The sequence below is a fragment of the Cervus elaphus genome, chromosome X, assembly GCF_910594005.1.
Source record: "Cervus elaphus chromosome X, mCerEla1.1, whole genome shotgun sequence".
Taxonomy (NCBI): domain Eukaryota; kingdom Metazoa; phylum Chordata; class Mammalia; order Artiodactyla; family Cervidae; genus Cervus; species Cervus elaphus.
The window spans coordinates 111,918,926-111,943,897 of record NC_057848.1 but is presented as its reverse complement, the minus strand read 5'-3'; the positions used below and the strand labels follow the sequence as shown (position 1 = coordinate 111,943,897).

General features: G+C 39.8%; 1 protein-coding gene across 2 annotated transcripts in view; it reads left to right on the top strand.

Annotated features, from left to right (window-relative positions):
* Positions 1–3,861: 3,861 nt before the first annotated feature.
* IGBP1 (immunoglobulin binding protein 1) overlaps positions 3,862–24,972 on the top strand; it is a 40,286-nt gene continuing 19,175 nt past the window's right edge. For both annotated transcript variants that reach the window (XM_043896193.1, XM_043896194.1), the window contains exons 1-5: positions 3,862–4,563; positions 4,951–5,244; positions 13,349–13,544; positions 15,376–15,455; positions 16,196–16,308. In XM_043896193.1, coding sequence (XP_043752128.1) covers positions 4,373–4,563; positions 4,951–5,244; positions 13,349–13,544; positions 15,376–15,455; positions 16,196–16,308 — 874 coding nt within the window. In that variant the 5' untranslated portion in view covers positions 3,862–4,372. The remainder of the gene's footprint in view (positions 4,564–4,950; positions 5,245–13,348; positions 13,545–15,375; positions 15,456–16,195; positions 16,309–24,972) is intronic.

Here is a 24,972-nt window from a genome sequence, read left to right as displayed (position 1 = left end):
ACCCATATACAGGATTCAGGTAGCATATAACACATGTAGAAAGAAGGAAGGAAGGGACTTCTACAAGGTCATACAGCTACTCAGTCACAGAGGTAGGTCTCAAATATCAGTCTCCAGGGTGTTTTTAACTGCTGTACCACATTCCTCAGAGTTGGATATAAAAGTAGGAATTTCAACCTTTCATTTAATTACGTCTTCATCTTGCTGGAGTTCTTCCTTTCATGGCTCAGTGAACATCTAGCTACTAGTCAGGCAAATTCAGACCTCAGAAATACTTAGTGAAGATAGTTTGAACACTAAGGATTAAGTCATCATTCCATAAATAATTTTTGGCAAATTACAACCTACTTTTGGCTTTATGCTGCTCACAATTTGATCTCATCTAGTGTTATTGCTGGCATTACAGGTACGAATATCAGTGGACTATTATTCACTCAAGACAAAACAGCAGTAGATCAAAGATATAAATTGCCAAGTGCCCCAATTCAGACAGGCAGGAAAAGGCCTACTATAACATTTCTCTCATGACTCACAAATTTTATCTAAGATAACAAATTAGTGTTGATTCAAACATGACAAATGAACATCCATCATTTCAAACAGGGAGTCACAACTGGGAATACTTTAAAAGATCATCTCTTTTCTATATTCATTTATAGATTACTTAAAATGCTTCCTACTATTTTCCTGGACTCTAGTTTCTCCCAATTTCAACTTACTCTATATACTGTTGCCCAGTTAGTCATCTTAGCTCTGTGACTTTGGGCAAGTTACCTAACTTCTCAAGGTCTGGGTTTCTTCATCTGCTAAATGAGGGGGCTATGCTATTAGTAGATTAGTGCTTTTTAAACTGTGTTACTTGGATCCCTTGAGTCCCCCAGGCTTCCATGGTGGTTCTAGTGGTAAAGAACCCACCTGCCAATGCAGGTAGATATAAGAGACGTGGGTTCAATCCCTGGGTCAGGAAGATCCCCTGGAGGAGGGCATGCAACCCACTGCAGTATTCTTGCCTGGAGAGTCACATGGACAGAGGAGCCTGGGGAGCTACCATCCATAGAGTCACACAGAGTTGGACACAACTGAAGCAACTTAGCACACACACATGAACTTGAGTCCCTCAGAGGTGCTTTGGGGCCTTGGGTGCCACTGCACAAGTTGGGGAAAAGATGGGTTAGTTGGCAGGCTTCTGTGTTTCCACTTCAAATACAGCAGCTCTTTTAGAAATTATGGTCCTGTCTAAAATTTGGTTCGGAAAAAGAGTTCTGCTACTACACAAAGTTTAATATTACATTTATAAGATTTCTAAGGGCCCTTATAGATCCCCTAAACTGGGATTTAAAAAAAAATCTCCCATACACAACAGGGATTTAATGTGATAAAATGTTTACACACAGAAACACAATAAACAGCTCATTTTTAGTATTAATTTTTTTCTAACCACTTTTTAATCTTGGTATTATCTCAAAATAAGATGCAATGCAATACTTAAAATGATGATGTGACTATATCATATGCACTTTGAAAATGATTGGCAATTCTCATGAAGACTGTATTTTGAAAGCCATAGAAAAATGGCTTACAAAGCTCAAGACCAAATTCAAATTCTATAATTTTTTTTTTCTCTTAGGCAACAGTAAATCTATGTCTTAATCCAAACAAATATGCAGGAACAAATTATCTTTAGTCTCACAATTACTGTGTCTAAGTCTCCTTCACAAGTACAGTATCTCTCTTTGTATTCTTGGCCAAGGCAGACCCTGAAAGTTCAATTTACCAGGCTCATTAGAAGTGCCAGACAAATCAGACTGGTAATTCACCAGAGCTTCCTTTCCTCCTCAGCTTCTAAAGTGTGTTGCAAGGGGAGGCTTATTAGAATCACCTGGGGAGCTTTTTCAACTCACACTTATGCCCTTCTCCTTCTTGCCAAACACTCACTGGAGAAGGAAATGGCAACCCACTCCAGTGTTCTTGCCTGGAGAATCCCAGGGACCGGGAAGCCTGGTGGGCTGTCTTCTATGGGGTTGCACAGAGTCAGACATGACTGAAGCAACTTAGCAGTAGCAGCAGCAGCACTGGTTTAACTTGGGGCTTCATTCTGTCCCACATAAAAGGTCTCTCCATCTTTTAAAATCCTACTCAATTTAAGGTAGATGGAGTAAAAACACCTGAACTGAGAATACATTGGCTTTGACATAGCTGGTTGGGCAAGTCACTTAACTTATCTGATCTCAAGTTTTTTTTTCCTCTAATTTTTGAGATCCCCTTCCAACTTTGAAATTCTATGACTGCACGTCAGGTCAAAGAAGCTTTCAGACTACTCCTAGCACAGAATGACTTGTCACTTCTTGGGTTTCCAACAATCTGGGCAATACAACATATCCCCTAGTTATATACTGTCCTATATTGCCCTCTAGTTGTTTTTACATGAAAACTTTTTTCTTCTCAATGACAGTTTAAACTGTATTTAGTTAAAAATCTTATTTTCCATGGCAGGCAATATGCATTTTACTTAACTTAAATCTCCTAGGACAACTCAGGGTGTGTCCTAAGGTGAAATGAAGTGAAGTGAAAGTCTCCAGTCATGTCCGACTCTTTGTGACCCCGTGGACTACACAGTCCATGAAATTCTTCAGGCCAGAATACTGGAATGGGTAGCTGTTCCCTTCTCCAGGGGATCTTCCCAACCCAGGTCTCCCTCATTGCAGGCAGATTCTTTACCAGCTGAGCCACGAGGGAAGCCCAAGAAAACTGGAGTTGGTAGCCTATCCCTTCTCCAGCAGATCTTCCTAACCCAGGAATCGAACCAGGGTCTCCTGCATTGCAGGCAGATTCTTCCAAGGAAATCCTAAGGTAATCAGAATATATTTATATTGATATGTTCAAAGCAATGAGATCCCTTCTTTCAAAGTCCTGGAATTATATTTTTACACCAGTGCAGTAGAATGGGAAGGAGTGGGAGGTGGGAGGGAGGTTCAAGAGGGAAGGGACATATGTATACCTATGGCTGATTCATGTTGATGTATGGCAGAAATCAACACAATACTGTGAAGCAATTATCCTTAAATTAAAAATAAATAAATTTTAAAATAAAAAAGAAATATAATGTGAGCCACAAACGTGAACTTGATATGAAATTCTAAGTTTTCTAGTAGGCATATTTAAAAAGTGAAGACAAGTGAAATTAATTTTAATAATATATTTAACCCAAGATATACACAAAATATTAGCATTTCAACATGTAGTCAGTGTAAAAATGATTGAGATATTTTGTATTATTTTTTCATAACTTTTTCAAAATCCGGTGTATATTTTACATTGATAGCACATCTCAATTCAAAATAGCCACATTCAAGTGCTCAATAGCCCCATGTGGCAAGTGGTTACCGCATTGAACAGCGCCGTTCTGCTTAACAGAGCTGCTTTCCAAACCGAACACTTATTTTTCTATTCATATGATGACATTAGGCACGTAATAAGTACCAGGCACTGGGCTAGCCAGAGGAGCGCAAAAATTAATCAGACTCATACTGGTAAGGGAGATAGATTTGTAAATCACTAGCTGTAATATAATGTGGTAGGTGTTCTGATAGAGATGCACCGAAAATTTTCATTTGGCAGGGGAAAGGGGCTCAAGGAAGTTTTCAGAGGAAGTGACTTTTGAAAACGTGTGTGTGTGTGTGTGTATAGGAGGGGTGACTTTTGATTGTGTATGTATGTAAAGGGGTGACAGTAACTTTTAAGAGTATGTGTGTGTGAGAGGGGTGACGTCACGGGGAAGAGGAAGGGCGAGGATTGGCCGGTAGGAACCCAAAGCTCGAGCTGCTGGGTGGCCGGAAGCCGGAGGGGGGCGCTACTTGCACTTCGCTCGCACGCGCGCAGACCTGCGAACCCGGCAAGCTGCGCGGAGTTCGGAGCCCCTGGCCGCCCTGGCCCTTGTGGCCAGGGAGCGCCTCACGAGGTAAAGCGCTCGCCTGGCCGGCTCCTGGAGTGCTCCTGCCTTCTCGCGCCCGCCCTGGCTCCGAATTCAGCCTCGTCACACCCGCTCCTCAGAGCCGATGGCACAGTCCGGGCCCGGGTCGGCGACGAGGAGCCGCGCGAAAAGCAGCGCCTGGGGTTTGCTTTTTTATTTGCGTGTGTGTATCATTCACAGATGTCTACTAGTAATAGGCAGCATGACAAAATGAGTCCATGGAAACGGTTGCTAGGCTGACTTAACAGCAGCCTACGGAAGTTTTTAGACGCTTAGGTAACAATGGAGCTACTGAACCAATGCAGCGCCCCTTCCGGTTTCTTCATCTCTCGCCTAGCCCAGCTTTCCCAGGGTTGCCTTTGACCCCGGAAGTGAGGCTTTCTGGGTTCCTCCCTCCCTAAGATGGCAGCAGCCGAAGACGAGTTACTGTTACCGCGGCTCCCTGAGCTGTTCGAAACCAGCAAGCAGCTTTTGGACGAACTGGAAATCGCAACTGAGCCCACCGGCTCCCGAATAATCCAAGATAAGGTGTTCAAGGGGCTGGATCTCCTGAAGAAGGCTGCTGAAATGTTGTCGCAGCTCGACTTGTTCAGGTATGGGCGAGAGGGTAGTAACCAACGGCAGAGAATGTAGGTAATGATGGTCACCAAGGGTGGAGCCATTGAGCCTGGGTGGAGGAGACCTTTAAAACTGGGAGCCTTTCTATCCTACCTCCCCCTACGATCCTGTGTACATCCTGTTTGCGTTCTCTACCTCTCTTCCAAGATAGTTAATTTCCCACGACTCTCCTCCCTAGTTTCGGTTATTTGCAGAGGCGTTGGATGTGAGCGCTCAGCCACTTTCATTGAAGAAAGCAGGCAGCTGTTCCAGGTGCCGCCTCCCTTTGTCCCACCCCGATCCCAGCCCTCCCCTCCCCCAGGAAGCAAGGGCCGCAGTTGGAATGCCTAGCCAGACTTCACAGCCTACTCTGCTCTTTGCAGCCAAAATGAAGATTTGGAGGAGATCGCGTCCACCGACCTGAAGTACCTGATGGTGCCAGCATTGCAAGGAGCGTTCGCCATGAAACAAGTCAATCCCAGCAAGCGTCTAGATCATTTGCAGTGGGCTCGAGAACACTTTTTAAACTACTTAACTCAGTGCCAGCACTATCATGTGGCAGAGTTTGAGCTGCCCAAAACCAAGACCAACTCAGCTGAAAATAACACTGCTAATTCCTCCATGGCCTATCCTAGCATCGTTGCTATGGCATCTCAGAGACAGGCTAAAATAGAGAGGTGGGTCATTTGAGGACTGCCTAATGGCAGTGCTATTGGGGAAGGGTGCATGTTTTTTTCTGGGGGGTGGGAAACAATGGTGTATGTACTCTTTGGGTTCTTATTGAGCATAGGCCCTGGTGAGAGCAAACTCTCAGTTTTTCAAGAAGCCTCTGTCTTGGTTGAAATGATCATACCTGTCAGACTCCTAGCACCTTATGGTTGCCAACAGCAACAATGTAGTTTTAGCAGTGTTTCCCAATGTCTTCCACATCACAGCATAGCAGTATTCACACAATACAGTGTGGCACTCCATGGACTGTATAGTCCGTGGGGTCACAGAGTCGGACACGACTGAGCAACTTTCACTTCACTTCGCAGTGGGGTAAGTAGCTCTGAAAGGCACAGATATCTTACACCTGTAGTCCATTTTTGGTCCATTGATTGAGAAGCTCTGTTCTAACAATACTGGATCAGGTGTGTAACATCCTGAACTAATCTTAATACTGGCATAGCCTCATCATGTGAAAGTGCTCACAGTGTTTAGCAGCTATGCTCGGCAGTGGGGATTCAAACTGGGTATGGACATTTGTATGAATATGGGTGGTCTCTTCCTTGGAGGAGCATACAATCTGGTGAGGAAAAGAAGCATAGAAATGATATAAATTATAGAATGATGTGATAAGAAAATGTGTAAAGTATTGGGAGAGCAGAAAAAAGGGGCACCTAACCAAAGAGGGAGCAGGAGAGAAGAGAAGGCTTCCTGGCAGAGGTGACTCCTCTGATGAGTTGTTTAAGGATGCATAGGAGTATTATATAGAGGAAGAGGAACGGATGGCTTTAGCCAGCAGAGATAATAGCAGTAGAACAGCTACAGGGGCATTAAAGACCACAGTGTTGGGGTGAAGAACAACTGTAAGCAATGAGGTGATGCTGGAACACAAAGTGGGTGGTGAAGAGGGGGAAAGAATACTGAAAAATGTTGTAGGGTTCAAACCAGGGAGAGCTTGGGGTTGTGAGGAAGGTGAAAGAACGTTCTGGGATCTTGGGAAGGGGGTTTGAATTCCAGCTCCAGCATTTGATCATTCTGACTTTGGGTAGATTGCTTGGTCTCTCACTGCCTTAATTTCCCCAGGTGTAACACTGGATGATAATAGGTCCTATAAAGTAGTTAGGAAGATTAGAAGAGAAATGAATTTAAAAATCTCAGCACAGTGTCTGATACAGTGAGCACTCAGTCAACTATTGTTAGATCTTTTTAGTCAGAGACCTGGGTTTGAAACTCAGTTCTACTTATAAGCCATTGAACTTTGGGTAACTTGTGTAACCTGAGCTTCAGGTTTCCTCATATGTGAAGTATAAGTAACAATGGTACCTCTCTCATAGGGTTAAGAGGCATTAATAAAATAAACCATGTAAAACAGCTGGCACAGTATCTGACACATAGTAAATGTTCTATGTTAGCTACTATTAGGCCATGCTAAAGAGCTTGAACTTTCGTTGGTGACTTGGGATCCACTGGAGGCCCACCACTGCAAAGAGTAGGAAGGTCACATTTGCACTTTAACTTGCATAATCTGGCAGCAGTTAGGAAGCATTCTGAGGGAGAAGATTAGATCCAGTTAGGTCACAGAGGTGATGGAGGCCTTACTACCCCAATGGCAGAAGGGATGGGGGGATATATTTATTTATAGGATTGAATCTGCAGAAAACCTGGTGATCAGTTGGTTTGGGCAGGTAGGGTAGAAGGAAGCAGCATGGTAGATGTCTATGTTTCTGATGTAGGTGGAAGTCTGTGGAACTCATTGAGATGGGGAATAGAAGAGGAAGAATAGATAGGGGAGAGTATGAATTCTATATTGAGACATGTTGCATTTAAGGTGCCTAGAAGACATCCAAGGAGAGGTATCTGTAGCATGAAACTCAGGAGAGGCCTGGTCTAGACAGCTGAAAATTGATTGATTCATTTAACATATTTATTGAGCCTTTACTGTGTGCCAGGAACTGCTGTAGGTAATGGAGAACCAGACGGCTTCCATGACCTCATGGAACTCTTGTTTTGGTGGAGGAGTCAGACAGTAACTAGTAAATAAAACTGTGACTTTAGGTGGTAAGGGCTTTAAATAACAAAGTACGGTTAAAAGCTGGTGAGCAACAGAATGATTTTTGAGGAAATGCAATAGACTGATAGGAAGTGGAATTCAATGTCATGTCCTCTGTGAGAAGGTAGAGGTAGCCTGTTGGCATATACCAGTTTAAACAGTGATTTTGGTATCCAAATAATTGCAATATATCAAAAAAAAAAAAAAAACCAACAACTAAATGCAATAGAGAGATACAAATGGTGTTGTGGAGAATGACCAGGGAGTGATCATATCTGGTTGGAGGAATAAGGGAAAGATTTCGCATTTGAGATGAGAGGTTAAAAATGTAAATTACGGGTTTGCCTGAATGTAAAAGTAATTAATACTCATTGTGAAAGTTGGAAAACAGTATTTTTTTAATTAAAAATAAGCTTTCATCTTAGCACTGAGATGATCTTTGTTAACTTCCTGATGTATTTCCTTTCAGATATATAGTTATTTTAGTTAATACATTTGGAGGAGTACCATTTATTCTTTTTTAAAACCTAACATCCTATTGTGATTTCCCTTTGTCTTTTGAAGCCAAGATATTTAATGGTAAAATAGTATCAGTCTTATATTGTAATTATTTAAGCAAATCTTTTATAGTCAAATCCCTAGACTGTTAATGGGTAGAGGTTTTTTTTTGATTTTGCTATTTTATTGCTACAAAGAAACATAATTGTATCTCTCACTGTTTCCTTAGGATAGATTTCTAGAAGGACCAGTAAGTGCCTAGATTGAAGGATTTGAATATTTTAAGACTCTTGATGGTAACAATATTGCTTTCCATGGTAACAATATTGCTTTCCATAGTAACAAAGTTTCAAAGTATGTTCTGCTACACCAGATGGGCAAACAAGAAAGATACCTCATTGTTTTGATTTGTATCTCTTTGGTTAGAAAGCTTGATCTTTGAACTTTTTTTTTTAATGCCCAACAGACAAGATAGCAACATTATCTTTTTGTTAATGGCGCCTATATTTATATACTAGCTCAGGCCTTCCCTGACCTTCAGACTCATGCTTCCAGCACTGTTTGTGGATGTTTCTCAGACATCTCAAACTTAATTTGCCCTAAATTGAATTGTTGACTTTTTAATCCCCAAATGTGTCCTCATACCCAAGTCCTAACCATCTCAATAAAGAGACTGCCATTCACCCAGTTGTTTTAAGCTAGAAACCTAGGAGTTGGCTTCAGTTCCTCCGTTCTGTATTGCCACATCCAGTCCATCAACAAGGCCTACCAGTTCCAGCTACAAAATATACCTAATGTCCTCTGTTTATCTCTTTCTCCACTGTCATACCTTCACCTAGGCCAGCAGCATGTCTTACCTAAAATATCTAAGCTATTACCTATAAAAATGTGGATGATCTGCATCTGCCTCTCTCCTGTCTCATCATATATTGTACTCCCCTTGTTCACTGGACTCCTGCCATAATAGCCTTCTTTCAGTTCTGGACAGATCCAGCTCTTTCCTCCTACAGAATCTTTGTACATGTTGTTCTCTTTGGGGGAAATGCTCTTCATTTATGTCTTTCTGGGCTTTGTCTTTTTTCACTACTAGAATGTATATTCCATGAGAGCAGTAGCCATTTCTCTCTTGTTCTCTGTGGTAGGTCTAGCACAGGGCCTGGCATATAGAGGTGCTCAAAAAGTATGTCTTGTTGTTGACAAGCGGTGTGTGGGGACAAAGCCTAAGGCAAGGTAGTTTGAGGTATGTACAGGAAATGGAGAATAGTCTGGTTTGGCAGAAGCTAAAAGTAGCATGGTCAGAGGACTATAAGGAAGTGATGTGTATAGAACACTGAAAGGGGAGGGGGGATCGGGATGGGGAATAAGTGTAAATCTATGGCTGATTCATATCAATGTATGACAAAACCCACTGAAATGTTGTGAAGTAATTAGCCTCCAACTAATAAAAAAATTAAAAAAAAAAAAAAAGAACACTGAAAGGGAAGAGAGATGCAGAAAGACAAGTTAACATGTTATAGTAGTACTTCAACTGGGAAGAAATGATAATGAAGTTACAATTGTCAGAGATACTACTTTTGCAAGAAGCATTTGTAGGATTAGAAAGCAAATTGTTTAAATTCTTATTCAATTTCTGTAAGCCCTCCATCCTCTGCCTCATTTACACACTGAGGTCATCCTACATAAAACACCTAAATAGTATGTCCTCTCTCTCTCTCTCTCAAAGCTTGTTTCTTCAAGTATCTTCTCTACTCTTAATTCCCATCTTTAAGGAGTAAGTGTAAGTCTTGTTGATTAATTGAATCTACATTCTTTTGACAGAAGTGGAGAAGTAGAAGCTGGGTAAGTAGTGAGTCTAGTTTAGGACTTACTGAATTTAGGTCCTGATGTGACAACTGGTCAGCTGTGTCCATAAACAGATGGAAATGTGTAACTTATGAGACTGTTTTGCAGCTAGTGATAAAAATTTAGGAGCACTGATGGGTATGAATAGATTGCCACAAAAAAAACATGCAGAGAGAAAAAAGCCAAGGATAAAACCTTGGGGGAAAATTAAGGAAGAAGGATGAGAAAGAAAAGAGCAGTCAGAGATAAGAGACTCAACAAGGTACAGATGGAAGTACTTACAGAAAGAAGCCTGGGGAAGATAGAGAACAAATGTCATGTCCTCTTTGAAGTTTCTCCCTACCTGTCTCCCCTCCCAGATACTATAGCATTTAGTTTTTGCTACTTATCTGGGCATAACTATCTGTTATTCTCTAGACTTGGAACTTCTAAAGGTCGGAGACCATGACTGATTGTATCCTTGGTATTGTAATTATATCATTGTATATCCTTGGTACCCAACCCAGTACTTGGATCATGGTAGGTACTTAAGGTATCTTTGGGAAGGACAGAGTGGTCATCAGAAAGATGGAAGCAATATGGCGTAGCAGAAAAAGCCTGGGCTTTTGAGTCAGACCCGGGGTGATCCATCCAATTTCTGCCACCTAATAGATGGGGCATCCTCTAGCCCCTCTCAACTTTTAATTTTTCTCATCTGCTAACATTATTTATATTGCTGCTTACAAAGCACTTTCATAAGTATTGGTCATTTGATCCTCTTAACAATGCCATGAAGCAGATATTATCCCTTTTTAGAAATAAGGAAATGGGCTCTCAGTATTGACTTGTCCAAAGTTACATGGCTAGTAAGTGGCCTGGCTAGGATTTAAACTCAGGTCTTCAAATTACCAATTCTAGTGTTGTTTAGAAAAAAGAGAAGAGTGGTCATTTGAAAAGACAGAACAGGTTAGGGGAAAGGCACCAGTAGAGTGAAAAATTGTAACAGCAAATGACAGGGAGGATAGTTGATTGAGTGAGGCCTGGAAGAATGTGGATGGGGACTGGATTGATAGCCAAAGTGGAGTGGTAAGGACATTTCCTTGGTAAAGGCAACACTGCCTCCTTAAAGGCAAGAGAAGAGAAGGAAAGCTGACACTATAAAGATTTGAAGGTAAAAAGGGAAATTGAATTTCTCCATTGACTGGTCATCTGATTAGCATGATGGTGGCATGGAATCCACAAAAGATGAAGAAGACGATAACTGAACAAGAGTGACCATTGCACTGAAGTTTGATCATACAAATTTGTAGTTGACTCATTTGACAACAAATGTGTAATTGGTTAGCTCTCTTCAGCAGCTTGGGAACAGAAAAGGGGAATAATGATGAAAGTTGCCCAGAGTCAGATGGGTGACAGGCACTGGGTGATAGGGATTGTTTGTAGTGGCTCACCATAGGAAATCTAGGACAGTGGTTTACAGTCTGTTCCTGGAGCCCTAAGATTTCGTCACAGTGCCTGGGTATGGGAGATGTTGGGAGCCTTTCTCTGATATAACCAAGGTGGTTTTATCTTTCATTACTTATTGGAGTTCGAAATAAGCTCTCTTAAGAAGAAAGGATTCTTCTGCTAAGAAAGGTTTAAAAAACACTGGCCTCAAAGATCAGGTATTCAGGAGCTTAGAAGTCCCAAAGATGACTAGGAATAAAGTCATAGGAGCAAAGGAAATAGAGAAGAAAGAGCAGAGAGTGTGATTAGACTGCATATATGTGGAGGGTAGGAAAGGAAGCATAAGAACCTTATTCAGAGGCCCAGCTGACTAACTCAGAATTTATCCCAGGTTATATACATTTAAGTCCTGGTATTCTTTTTTTTTTTTCCCTGACTTAGGTACATCCAGGAAAGAGGGTGGGGGTAGGAGTGGCATCAGAGTTTAATGTTCTCAAGTGATATCTGTGATAGTATTCATGAACTAGGAATTGACCTGTGTAGTATTTTACTCAGAAGGCCACCTATGATGGTGCTGTGACATTTATTTGTAACATTGCATAAAGTGCCCACTTGTTAATAAAAGGAATAGAAGAGCCTAAAAATTTTTATAATAATGTTTCCAGAGCAGTGGTTCTTGACTTTTTGTGGGTCATGGACCTCCTTTAACGTCTTCTCAGCAAAAAAAAAAAAAAGCATACAAATAGAGTTCTATACAAAATTTGGGGGCGTTCAAGGACAGCCTTCCTCCCCAAATTCTGTCCATTGAACTCAAGTTAAGAATTCCAGATTTGAGTGAACACCTACAGAGAAGCATCTGATCCTGGAGGTCTGGAGTGGAGTTCCAAACATAGGTATTTCAAGATGCTTCTCTTGGAAACTGTGGAGTTTTTCCTTTATTCCTCTTTCCCTCAAGCCCTTACAGCCAATAAATCAACAAATACTGCTTTATATTTTAATTACATCTGGATCTTACCACCTCCCTGTTTCAAGTCACTCTCAACCTGGATTATGGCAGTACCCTCTTAAATTGATTTTCCTGCTTCCACCCTTGCCTCCCAGCCTCCCACAGTCCAGAGTAGTCCGTTTAAAAAGTTTTCACATCATGTATTCTATTTTAAAGCCTCCAGTGACTTTCTCTTCTCATTCAAAACATTATGACAGCTGATATTTCATGTCTTATAGCCTATTTGGGTTCTATATGGCCCTGGCTATCTCTCTGACCTCATTTCCTATCATCTTCACTCCATGCCAACCGCACTGGCCTCCTTGCTGTTCCTCAAACATGTCAGGGCAGCACTCTCCCACCCAAGGACCTTCATATTTGCTTTTCCCCCTTAGAACACTCTTCCAGATACTGTCGTGGCTTCTGTACTTATTTCCTTGAAGTCTTTGCTCAAGTGTCACCTCTTTAGAGAAGTCTCTCCTGAATACCCCTACTTTCACACCATCATTCTATCCAGTTTAGCTTGCAGGTTTTTTTTTTTTTTTGGCTTGTTCAGAGGACTTATCACCACTTGACCCATCTATTTCGTTTTGTCTGCTCACACTAGAATGAAAGCCTCAGGAGAGCAAGGACTCTCTTGTAAGTACTGTTGTGGCTCAAGCACTGAGAACAGTGCATATCACACAATAGGTACTCAGTAAATAGTTGTCCAGTGAGTGATAGATGACATACTAGAATGCATCTTGGAAAAGGCAGGCAGGGTGGATATGAGTCTTTAGATTATACAGGCTGAGTCAGAAGAGCTGGAAACATTTTGCCCAGAAGAAAAGAAGAGATGACCATTTTTTAGGAATTCCTGCATCAATGGCAGGTAAATAACCCCTAAAATTCTATGATTATTTGAAGCTATAATTCCCAAATGGACATTGTATGATACTAAGCACCTGACCTAATAAAGGTTGATGTCATAAAATTACTAAAGTACTCCAATCTTGAAAGATGATGGGAAGAATTGCTCAGATCAGGTTTCCTCTATATTTCTCTGGCTTTAGAATGTATTTCTCCACCTCTACTTATCCCTTCCTTGCTTTGTAGTCTTGCAAGAATGGCCTTGATGGCAAATTCTGAGGTATAAAATCAGTATTTTTGCCAAAGTGAAAATCATCATCCTTACTACCTGATCATTTGCAAAGGTAAAATCGTATTTTGGCCTTCTTTTCAAGGAACACCACTTTATTTTTAAGTTCATGGGTAATACTTTTCTGTGGAACAGATACAAGCAGAAGAAGGAGGTGGAGCATAGGTTGTCTGCACTGAAATCTGCTGTGGAAAGTGGTCAAGCAGATGATGAGCATGTTCGTGAATATTACCTCCTTCACCTTCGAAGGTGGATTGGTATCAGCTTAGAAGAGATTGAGAGCATTGACCAGGAGATAAAGATCTTGAGAGAAAAAGACTCCACAAAAGAGGTAAGCCTGGTCACTGCCTAAATAGCTCACAAAGCTACTGTCAGAGATTTGAATCTTCTTCAGGAGAGTAATGAAATTAAAATTGTTTCATGTTTCCATAAAATCACTGTTCTTGTTAACATTAGTGGAGGAAGGCTGAAGGTTCTCTAGGATAGCTTTCTCTCTAGTTTATAGTAGTGTTCCCTAGTGCTTTCTAACCTGTAACACAGTCCTAGTCTTTTGTAATTTTGTGACATGCCAGGAGAGGCGGAGTCTTCTCTGAAGTGAAAACTGCTTCTGACTGCGAGCAGTCATGACTGTGGGGGCTTCTCAGGTGTTGCTAATGATAAAGAACCTGCCTGCCAATTCAGGAGCCATAAGAGATGCAGGTTTGATCTGTGGGTCAGGAAGATCCTCTGGAGGAAGGCATGGCAACTCACTCCTGTATTCTTGCCTGGAGAATCCCATGGACAGAGGAGCCTGGCAGGCCACAGTCCATAGAGTCATACAGAGTCAGAAATGACTGAAGCGACTTAGCACACATGCAATCATGACTGCTGAAGGAAGGCATAGGGAGGTGGGCCTTGAAAATCTGTGCTTGACTGTAATAAACAGGAAGAGGGATAGGATGTGAATGAAGAAGAAAAGTGGAACTGGAGAAGAGAGAAAAAACTTAAAAAGAAGATAAAAGACATGAAATATGTTTTGGTTGGGGGAGAAATCAAAAGTTAACCTTACACAGTGATAGACTCACACCGTAGGTCACCCAAGTATGAGACACAGCAAGGACCTCTGTATGCACAAAATGTCGGGCATAATGGTAAAGAAGACTTGGTATAATACCACTTTGGCTGTATCTGAAGACCATAACTATGTTTTGGAGCTGATTTTTCAAAATATATCAGGCTCTACTACTGATTACTTTTTGGCTCAGGATATAACATGAATTGAGTTGAATTAATCAACTAGTTGCAGGCATTTAAGTCCTCAGAGAACTCTTGCTAATTTGATTTGTACTAATTAGCCCAGGAGCTTTTGCCTCAGGGTAACATCAACCTAGTTCCTTACGTTAAAGGAGCAAAGAACGAACAATTAATATTCTAAAGCTTTAAGGCCCCTTGAGTATATCTAGATGAGTGGGTTTCAAACACTATGAGGCTGGACTATTCTGGATCCTCCTGTCTCCTTCTTTGTTTTTTGTTTTTATTCTCTCTCATTTGGTATTGGGATTGTCTGTGTAAGTGATGGAGTTACAAAGTGAACATTTTTTCTTAGACCATAGTTTGTTTCAATATGCCCCTGAACAGCCAAGATTCCTTGAAACATTTCTATACACCTATATATGAAAGATACTAACCCATTCTTCCTCTCTCTCTCTCTCTCTCTCTCTCTCTCTCTCTCGCATTTAGGAACATCCACTTCTAAAACACCCTAGGGAGCTCTTAACATTTAATAGCATAATTACATTGGACAGGGTTTTAGCAGAAAGGTCTTAATAATTCAACTTTAACCCTGAAAGCCAGGCTGAGGAAAGGGGCTTCAAATTCAGCTCAAGAGGTTTCAGTGGAACATGAAAGAAAGCTTTGGAATCTGCCTCTTCGGAGGGGAGTGTTTTAAAGTCAAGTAATTTTTCACTTGTGAAATGATTCCTGGGAGAGCTTTCTCTTCCTCCCTTTCCAGCATGATACTTGGGCCATCTCAGGAGAGCTAACCAACCTCCACCATTGGTATTCCGCTAATATATCTTAGAATCTGATAAGTACGGTTTTTCAAGCACCTAAAGACTTAAGAACCTGTATAGTGGGGTGGGCACAATGACAAATACATTTCTGATAATTAATTTCCTTTTTAGGCATCAACTTCTCAGTCATCTCGTCAGGACAGGCCTCCAATGAAACCGTTTGTTCTCACTCGGAACATGGCCCAAGCCAAGTAGGTGGTATTAAAAAGTGGGTTGCCTTTGCAAGCCCCCTATTTTTATGGTTCATTTACAGTGCATGAGTAACAGAATGGGCATTGTTAAATAAAGATCATGGCTTCACCTGGGGAGACTGTTTTCCATCAAAGGAATATTATCTCTTCCAATACTTTCTCTGTATCTCTCATCATCAGACATTTCCCTTACAAACTTGAGCTTAAAAATAGGCTCAAAAGGAAACCAACAAAAATAAATAAATAATTAATGAATTAAATACAGAAAGAAGGAAAAAAGAATCTAAAGAAGAATTGTAGCCCTTAAAATTGTTTCCCATTGTTTGTTTCAGCTGCAGTTCTCAAATGGTCATGTTTGCCTATCTAGGTTTTAATTCTGAGATTAAAGATTAACCTTTTCCATAAGGTTGCAGAAGAATCTCCTTCCTCTGTGTATCCTTTAGACCCACCAAGAATAAATACTCCTTCCATTATATCATCATTCTGTGGGGCATTAGCCTTTGAGATTGCTTATTGGGAGATAACTCTGGGCCTTTATCTTCTTGTGAAAACTCTTGCCTTTAATTCTCCTCCCTGGGTGTCTCTCTTCACTGTCCTCACAGGAATTTACACAACTCCTCAGAGGATAGCTGGATAGGGGAGCAAGGAAGAAACACACACAAGCTTTACCACTAAAGAGAAGAGAGTTTTTAATAGTGCTGTTTATGTTTACTTTTCTAAATGCAGTGTGATTCTTGCAGAGTATTTGGAACTGGTTATCCAAGTCTGGCATCTATGACAGTGAATGACTGGTATGAACAGCATCGGAAATTTGGAGCATTACCAGATCAGGGAATAGCCAAGACAACGTCAGGTATGAAGGGGTGGGAGGCGAGTAGTTATACTACTACACTACTGGTCCCTAACTCTCTAGCAGTTAAATTCAGACCAAGTATCATTGCCCTTTAGAGCAAAAGAAATCTGAACAAAGATTCTGAGTAACAGATTCTAGTCAGTATTTTATTTCATTTATTACTAAAGTAAATAGCATGTGATTCTGGGAAGATGGAGGCAGTGAAGCAGCATAGTTTTTTAATTTTTCCATATATCATGGCATAAAAACAGACTGAACAGATAGATAGCAAAGCCAAAAATCCACAGATAGCAGTTTCGCTTCTGGTAACAGCAGAGTAGGTTGTTATCCGGTCAACCCCTCCTATAGATAACAGTTACAGACTGAGCAGAATATAACAAAACAGCTATCTGGAGGCCCTGAGAGTGATCAAAAGGAGACACAGACTGTAGGGCAGTCACCAATTAGAAGGTAATGGTACTTGGAACTTCTTGTGGGTAAGAACTTTAGCTTACTGTGTTCTTTGAGCTCAACTTGGTAATTAGATCATAGTAGGTACTTGCAGGTGTCTTTGGGGGGGAAAGATAGAGTTGGTAGTCATTAGATAGAAGCAGTATAATATAGCAGATAAAGCATGGTCAGATCTGCAGTAACCAATGACTCCTACCACTTAATAGGACAATCATAGCCCCTCTGAGCCTATTTTCCATGTCTCGTGTATTATCTCACTTTATATTCTTAACAACCCCATGAAGCAAACATTCTTATTCCCATTTTAGAGTGAGGAAATGGTATCTGAGAATTGACCCAAAGTAAACATAGCTAGAAAGTGGCCAAACTAGAATTTTAACACAGGCCCTAAAATTCCCAGTTGTAATGCCGTTTCTACTCTAGCACAGAGAAAAGTGGTGATTTGAAAGGGTTTTCTGTGTTTTTATAGCTTTTCATCCATGGGCAGGCTGCAGTTGCTGTAATATGTAGGTAAATAAAACTTGGATAGAAACTTGCAGTCTTATAGTTTGAGGAATGAGAGAACAGATTCAGGATGATTATAGCCACTGAAAACTAAGGAGATATCCCAGGAGAGAAACCACTGAGGAGGAGCCCTAATTCTCTATATAAACCCTTCCCAAATCTCTGGCAGACTGCTAAGCTATGCATGCATAGGACTGATTCCAAGCACCCTCAGTAAGTCTAAAATAACTGAATGGATAATCCAGCTTTACCCAATGCAGAGAAACAGAACTTGGAATTTTCATTCTAGAGAAATTAAATGAAAAATAGCTAAAACAAAAAATCAGTACTTTTTACAGAATTCAGAATCTCTACAACATATCATTCAGAAAGTTTGGGATTCAATTCTAAACTACTATACAGGAAAAGAAAGAAAATGTGACTTATACTCAAGAGGAAAAGCGGTCAGTGGAGACCAACCCCAAGATGATTCTGATGTTGAAATCAACAGACAAAGACTTTAAAACAGCTTATTTCTATGCTCAAGGGCATAGGGGAAAATATGCTTGTAATGAATGAAAAGGTAATAAATCTCGAAAAAGTAGAAACTGTACACAAAAGATTCCAGAACTGAAAAACATAATATCTGTAGTTTAGAAATTAAAACAGACTTATAGATACAGAGGGGAAAATGGGTGGTTGCCACGGGAGAAGGAGGTTGCAGAGGTGAAATAGGTGAAGGGGATTAAGAGCTACAAAACTCACATGTGCACACACATAGAGAAAAGATTGCAGAGACTGCCCCTTGCATGATCTTGGGCCATTTTTGCTTATGCCAATCTGTCCAAGCAACTTCTACACAACATCAGTCTGAGCATGACTCTCACTTGGCAGCAAATTTCTATGATCTTCATTACCTACTGGAGGGAAACCAAGGTCATACAGGTTTTATCCTATGTTATCTTCATTAGTTTTATATTTTACATTTATGTCTATGACCCATTTTAAGTTAATTCTTGTGATAGATGTAAGGTCTATGTCTTAGCTAAGACTCTGTAAATAATTTTGTCATACAGATGGACTTATCAACTCCATACTCTTATAGTCTAAAAGGTCAAACTTACCCTATGGGATAAGAGAGATGTTTAATTAATATTGATTCTTTTTTTCTCATTGCAGAAAAGGGCATTCTTCCTTGTATAAAACTTGGAAACTAGAGATAGTTAAAAAATTCACGAATAAATCTACAATTAGATAATTAATCCTAAAAAAAGAAGAGCTACAAACCTCTAGTTATAAAATAAATAAGCCACAGGGATGTAATATACAGAGTAAGGAATGTGGTCCATAATATCATAACTGTGTGGGGACAGATGGTTACCAGACTTACAGTGATCATTTTATAATATATGCAAATGTCAAACCACTGTAATGCACCTGAAACTAACATATTGTATGTCAACTATATTTCAGTTTTTTAAAATTTAAATAAGCTTAATAGCAAATTCTGGATAGGGAAATGGCAACCCACTCCAGTATTCTTGCCTGGGAAATCCCATGGACAGTAGAGCCTGGTGGGCTACTGTCCATTGGGTTGAAAAAGATTCAGATAGGACTAAGCAACTAAACAACAATAGAATATTGGCAATGACAGAAGAAAGGGTTAAATTGAAGATAGATCAATAAAAATTAGCCAATCTGAAAATCACAAGATTAGAAAAAAGTGAAGAGTCTCAAAGACCTGTGGAAAAATGTAAAAAGGTTTACCATGTGTACATTTGGAATACCAGTAAGAGAGGAGAAAGAGAGAGAAGGGGCCATAAAAAAATTTTTGAAGAAATAATGGCTGAAATTTTCCCCCAATCTGTGAAAGACAAATTTAGATATCCAGAAATTTTAGTAAGCCCTAAGCAAGCATGTTGAATACAGTGCAAACCACACGTAGGCATGTTGTAGTCAGACTACTGAAAACAAAAGACAGAAAATTTTGAAAGCAGTCAGAGATAAAGTACTTATTACACATAGAAGAGCAATGATATGAATTGTTGTCACCTTCCCATTTGGAACAGTGGGTCCCAGAGATAGTGAACCACTGCCTCAATTAAACACCTCAATTTAAAAATGAGCAAAAGACCTTAACAGGCACCTTATCAAAGAAGATTATACAGACGGCAAATAAGCATATGAGAAGATGCTCAACATATGTCATTTGTTGTTCAGCGGCTAAGTCATGTCTGACTGCGACCCCATGAACTATAGCACACCAGGCTTCCCTGTCTCCCAGAGTTTGTTCAAACTCACGTCCATTGAATTGGTGATGCCATCCAACCATCTCATCCTCTGTCACCCACTTCTTCTGCCCTCAATCTTTCCTAGCATCAGAGTCTTTTCCAGTGAGTCAGCTCTTCACATCAGATGGCAAGAGTTTTGGAGCTTCAGCTTCAACATAGTCCTTCCAGTGAATATTCAGGGTTAATTTCTTTTAGGATTGACTGGTATGATCTCCTTGTTGTCCAGAGGACTCTCAAGAATCTTCTCCAGTACCACAATTCAAAAGCATCACTTGGCACTCAGCCTTTTTTTGTAGTAACTCTCACATCCGTACAAGACTACTGGAAAAACCATAGCTTTGACTATATGGACCTTTGTCGGCCAAGTGATGTCTCTGCTTTTTAATATGCTGCCTAGGTTTGACATAGCTTTTCTTTCAAGGAGCAAGCATCTTTTAATTTCATGGCTGCAGTCATCATCCACAGTGATTTTGGAGCCCAAGAAAATAAAGTCTGCCACTGTTTCCATTTTTTTCCCATCTATTTGCCATGAAGTAATGGGACCAGATGCCATGATCTTAGTTTTTTGAATGTTGAGTTTTAAGCCAGCTTTTTCACTCTCCTCTTTCACCCTCATCAACAGTTCCTCTTTGCTTTCTGCCATTCGAGTGGTATCATCTGCATATCTGAGGTTGTTGATATTTCTCCTAGCAATCTTGATTCCAGCTTGTGATTCATCCAGCTCTGCATTTTGCATGATGTACTCTGCATATAAGTTAAATAAGGAGGGTGACAGTATACAGCCTTGACATACTCCTTTCCCAGTTTTGAACCAGTCCATTGTTCCATATCCAGTTCTAACTGTTGCTTCTTGACCTGCATACAGATTTCTCAGAAGGCAGGTAAAGTGGTCTGATATTCCCATCTCTAGAATTTTCCAGTTTGTTGTGATCCACACAGTCAAAGGCTTTTGCATAGTCAATGAAGCAGAAGTAGGTGTTTTTCTGGAATTCTCTTCCTTTTTCTGTGATCTAACAGATGTTGGCATTTTGAGCTCTGGTTCCTCTGTCTTTTCTAAATCCAGCTTGTACATCTAGAAGCTCTCAGTTCACATACTGTTGAAGCCAAGCTTGAAGAATTTTGAGCATTACCTTACAAGCATGTAAAATGAGCGCAATTGTGTGGTAGTTTGAACATTCTTTGGCATTGCCTTTTGGGATTGAAATGAAAACTGACCTTTTCCAGTCCTGTGGCCATTGTTGAGTTTTCCAAATTTACTGACATATTGAGTACAGCACTTTAACAGCATAATCTTTTAGGATTTGAAATAACTCAGCTGGAATTCCATCACCTCCACTAACTTTGTAGTAATGCTTTCTAAGGCTCACTTGACTTCACACTCCAGAGTGTCTGGCTCTTAAGTGAGTGACCACACCATTGTGGTGTCTGGATCATTAAGACCTTTTTTGTATAGTTCTTTGTATTCTTGCCACCTCTTCTAAATCTCTTCTGCTTCTGTTAGGTACTTGCCATTTCTGTCCTTTATCATGCTCATCTTTGCATGAAATGTTCCCCTGGTATCATTGATTTTCTTGAAGAGATCTCTAGTCTTTCCCATTCTAGTGTTTTCCTCTATTTCTTTGCACTTTTCACTTAAGAAGGCTTTCCTCTGTCTCCTTGCTATTCTTTGGAACTCTGCATTCAGTTGGGTCTGTCTTTCCCTTTCTCCTTTGCCTTTTGCTTCTTTTCTCAGCTATTTGTAAGGCCTTCTCAGGCAACCAATTTGCCTTCTTGCATTTCTTTTTTTTTGCTTGCATTTCTTTTTCTTTGGGCTGATTTTGGTCACCACCTTCTGTGCAATGTTATGAACCTCTGTCCATGGTTCTTCAGATACTCTATCAGATCTAATCCCTTGAATCTATTTGTGACTTCCACTGTATAATCATAAGGAATTTGATTTAGGTCATACCTGAATGGCCTAGTGGTTTTCCCTACTTTCTTCAGTTTAAGTCTCAATTTTGGAATAAGGAGCTCATGATCTGAGCCACAGTCGGCTCCAGGTCTTGTTTTTACTCAGTGTGTAGAGCATTTCCCCATATCCAAGGACAAAGGAGAAGCCACAAGGAGGTGGTAGGAGGGGCACAATCATGTTAAAATCATATTTCATTAGGGTATTGCAAATTAAAGCAACAATAACCCCACTACACCCCTAAAAGAATGGCCAAAATCCAGAACACTGACAACACCAAATGCTGGCATGGATAATGGAGCAATAGGAACTGTCCTTCATTGCTGGTGGGAATGTAAAGTGGTGCACTTTGGAAGACAGTTTGTCAGAAACATTCTCCTCTTCTGAAATCCAGCAGTCATGCCCCTTTCTATCCAGATGGGTTGAAAAGTTATTAATAGGTCAACACAAAAATTTCACACAAGTGTTTATAGCAGCTTTATTTATAATCGCCAAAAATTGGAAGTAACCAAGATGCCTTCAGTAGGCAAATGGATAGACTGTGGTATAAACAGACAATGGAATAATACTCATTGCTAAAAAGAAATGAACTGTCAAGACCTAAAAAGACATGGAGGAATCTTAAATGCATATTACTAAGTGAAAGAAGTTAATCTGAAAAGTCTTCATACTGTATGATTCCAGCTATATGACATTCTAGAAAAGGCAAAACTTATGGAGACAGTAAAAGCATCAGTGGTTGACAGGGATTAAAAGAAAGGAGGGATGAATAGGCAGAACACGGGATTTTTAAGGCAGAGAAACTATTCAGAATGATATCGTAATGGTGAATACATTTGCCCAAAACCATAGATTGTACAACATCAAGAGTGAACCCTAGTGTATACTATGGACTTTGCCTGATAATGATGCATTATTGTGGGTTCATTGATTATAACAAATGTACCACTGTGATGCTGGGTGTTGATAGTCTGGGGAGGCTGTGCCTGTGTGGGACAGGGTATATAGAAACACTGTGTACTTTGCATTCAGTTTTACTATGTACTTAAACTGCTTTATTCTTTTTCTTAATATATATATTTTATTGAAATATAGTTGACTTACAATGTTTTTCAGGTACACAGCAAGGTGATTTAGTTATACATATACACATACATTATTTTTCAAATTATTTTCCATCATGTGAAAAGTGAAAGTCACTTAGTTGTGTCCAACTCTTTGTGACACCATGAACTGTAACCCACCAGACTCCTCTGTCCATGGCAAGAGTATTAGAGTGGGTTGCCATTTCCTTCTCCAGGGGATCTTACCAACCCAGGGATTAAACCTGGGTCTTCTACATTGCAGGCAGATTCTTTGCCATTTGAGCCACCAGGAACCATATTGACTATAGTTCCCTGTGCTATGCAGTAAATCTTTGTTGCATGTTTCATATCTATTTTTTAAATAGAAATCTAGCATTCTATTCATGCTAAGTCAAACAAGTAGAATCAAAATGTCATAATTTTTTTAGTTAGGCAAAAATTCATAAGTTTTATAAAATATATATATTTTACATGTTTATATATGTATACAAAAGCTTTTCTACTATACTTGATAAAGACTTGAGAAAGAACATCAAAAAAAAAAAGAGATGGAGAAATTGGAAAACATAAAGTAAATGAAATGGGAGCACTGAATATGAAATAGAAAAAGTGAAACTAGATAAAAGTAAAAGATCATATAGTTTAGTTGTTTTTAAGCATGACTGTTCATTAGAAACATTATCTGGAGCTCTGGAGAAAAAAGCAATACCTGGGCATTTGTATTTTTCAAAAAATTTCAAGATAATTCTGATATGCATTTGGATGGCTTTTAAAAAGTGATTTTCCATTAAATTGAAAATGGAAGGTTTCAATTTAAAGGTTTTTCCATTAAATTGTAGTTTTGGTGATATAGAGTTCTATTTTTCTGTTGACCAGTCATGATACAATGGTATTAAGTGAGTAACAGTTACATAATCACAGCAGTAAAAGATATTTATCAGTTTTCACATCAATAGCCATACAAAAAAATAAAAGATAATTACAATTGCATGCCATAATGGAAACATGATTAACTTAACAATATAAAATAATTACATAGAATTTGAGGGGTCAAGCCAAGGGATGTGGTAAGTGGAAGTGCATACACACACGTGTTTTCATCCACCCACCCAGTCTATGTCTTTTGGTTGGTGCATTTAATCCATTTATATGTAAAGGTAATTTATTGATATGTATGATCCTATTACCATTTTCTTAATTGTTTTGGGTTTATTTTCTGTAGGTCTTTTATTTCTCTTGTGTTTCCTACCTAGAGAAGTTCCTTTAGCATTTGTTGTCAAGCTGGTTTAGTGGTGCTGAATTATCTTTAACTTTTGCTTATCTGGAAATCTTTTGATTTCTCCATCAAATCTGAAGGAGAGTCTTGCTGGGTAGAGTATTCTTGGTTGTAGGTTCTTCCCTTTCATCACTTTAAATATATTGTGCCATTCCCTTATGACTTGTAGAGTTTCTATTGAGAAATCAGCTGATAGCCTGATGGGAGTTCCCTTCTATGTTATTTGTCGTTTTTCCCTTGTTGCTTTTAATATTTTATCTTTGTCTTTAATTTTTGTCAGTTTGATTACTATGTGTCTTGGTGTGTTCCTCCTTGGGTTTATCCTGCCTGAGACACACTGTGCTTCCTGGACTTGGTTGACTATTTCCTTTCTCATGTTACAGAAGTTTTCAGCTATTATTTCTTCCAAGTATTTTCTCAGGTCCTTTCTCTCTCTCTTCTCTTTCTGGGACCCCTATAACGTGAATGTTGATGTGTTTAATGTCCCAGAGGTCTGTTAGGCTGTCTTCATTTTTTTTTTCATTCTTTTTTCTGTATTCTGTTCTACAGCAGTGATTTTCATCATTCTGTCCTCCAGGTCATTTATCCATTCTTCTGCCTCAGTTATTCTGCTATTGATTACTTCCAGTGTATTGTTCATCTCCATTTGTTTGTTCTTTAGTTCTTGTAGGTCTTTGGTAAACATTTCTTGCATCTTCATTGTTTTCCTGAGATCCTGGATCATCTTCACTATCGTTCTGAATTCTTTTTCTGTAAGGTTGCCTATCTTCACTTCATTTAGTTGTTTTTCTGGGGTTTTATCTTGTCCCTTCATCTGGGCCATAGTTTTCTGCTCTTTCATCATGGTTAACCTTCTGTAATATGGTTTTTGTTTTAGCTGCTGTGAGACTGCTGCTTCTGTCAGCTCTTTGGTGGATGAGGCTAAGAGGCTTATGTAAGCTTCCTGATGGGAAGGACTGGCAATGGAAAAACTGGGTCTTGCTCTGGTGGGCAGGGCCTTGCTTAGTAAAGCTTTAATCCAATTATCAGCTGATGGGTGAGGTTGCACTCTCTCCCTGGTAGTTGTTGGCCTGAGGTGACCCAGCCCTGGGGTCTATGGGCTCTATGGTAGGGTTAATGGTGACCTCCAAG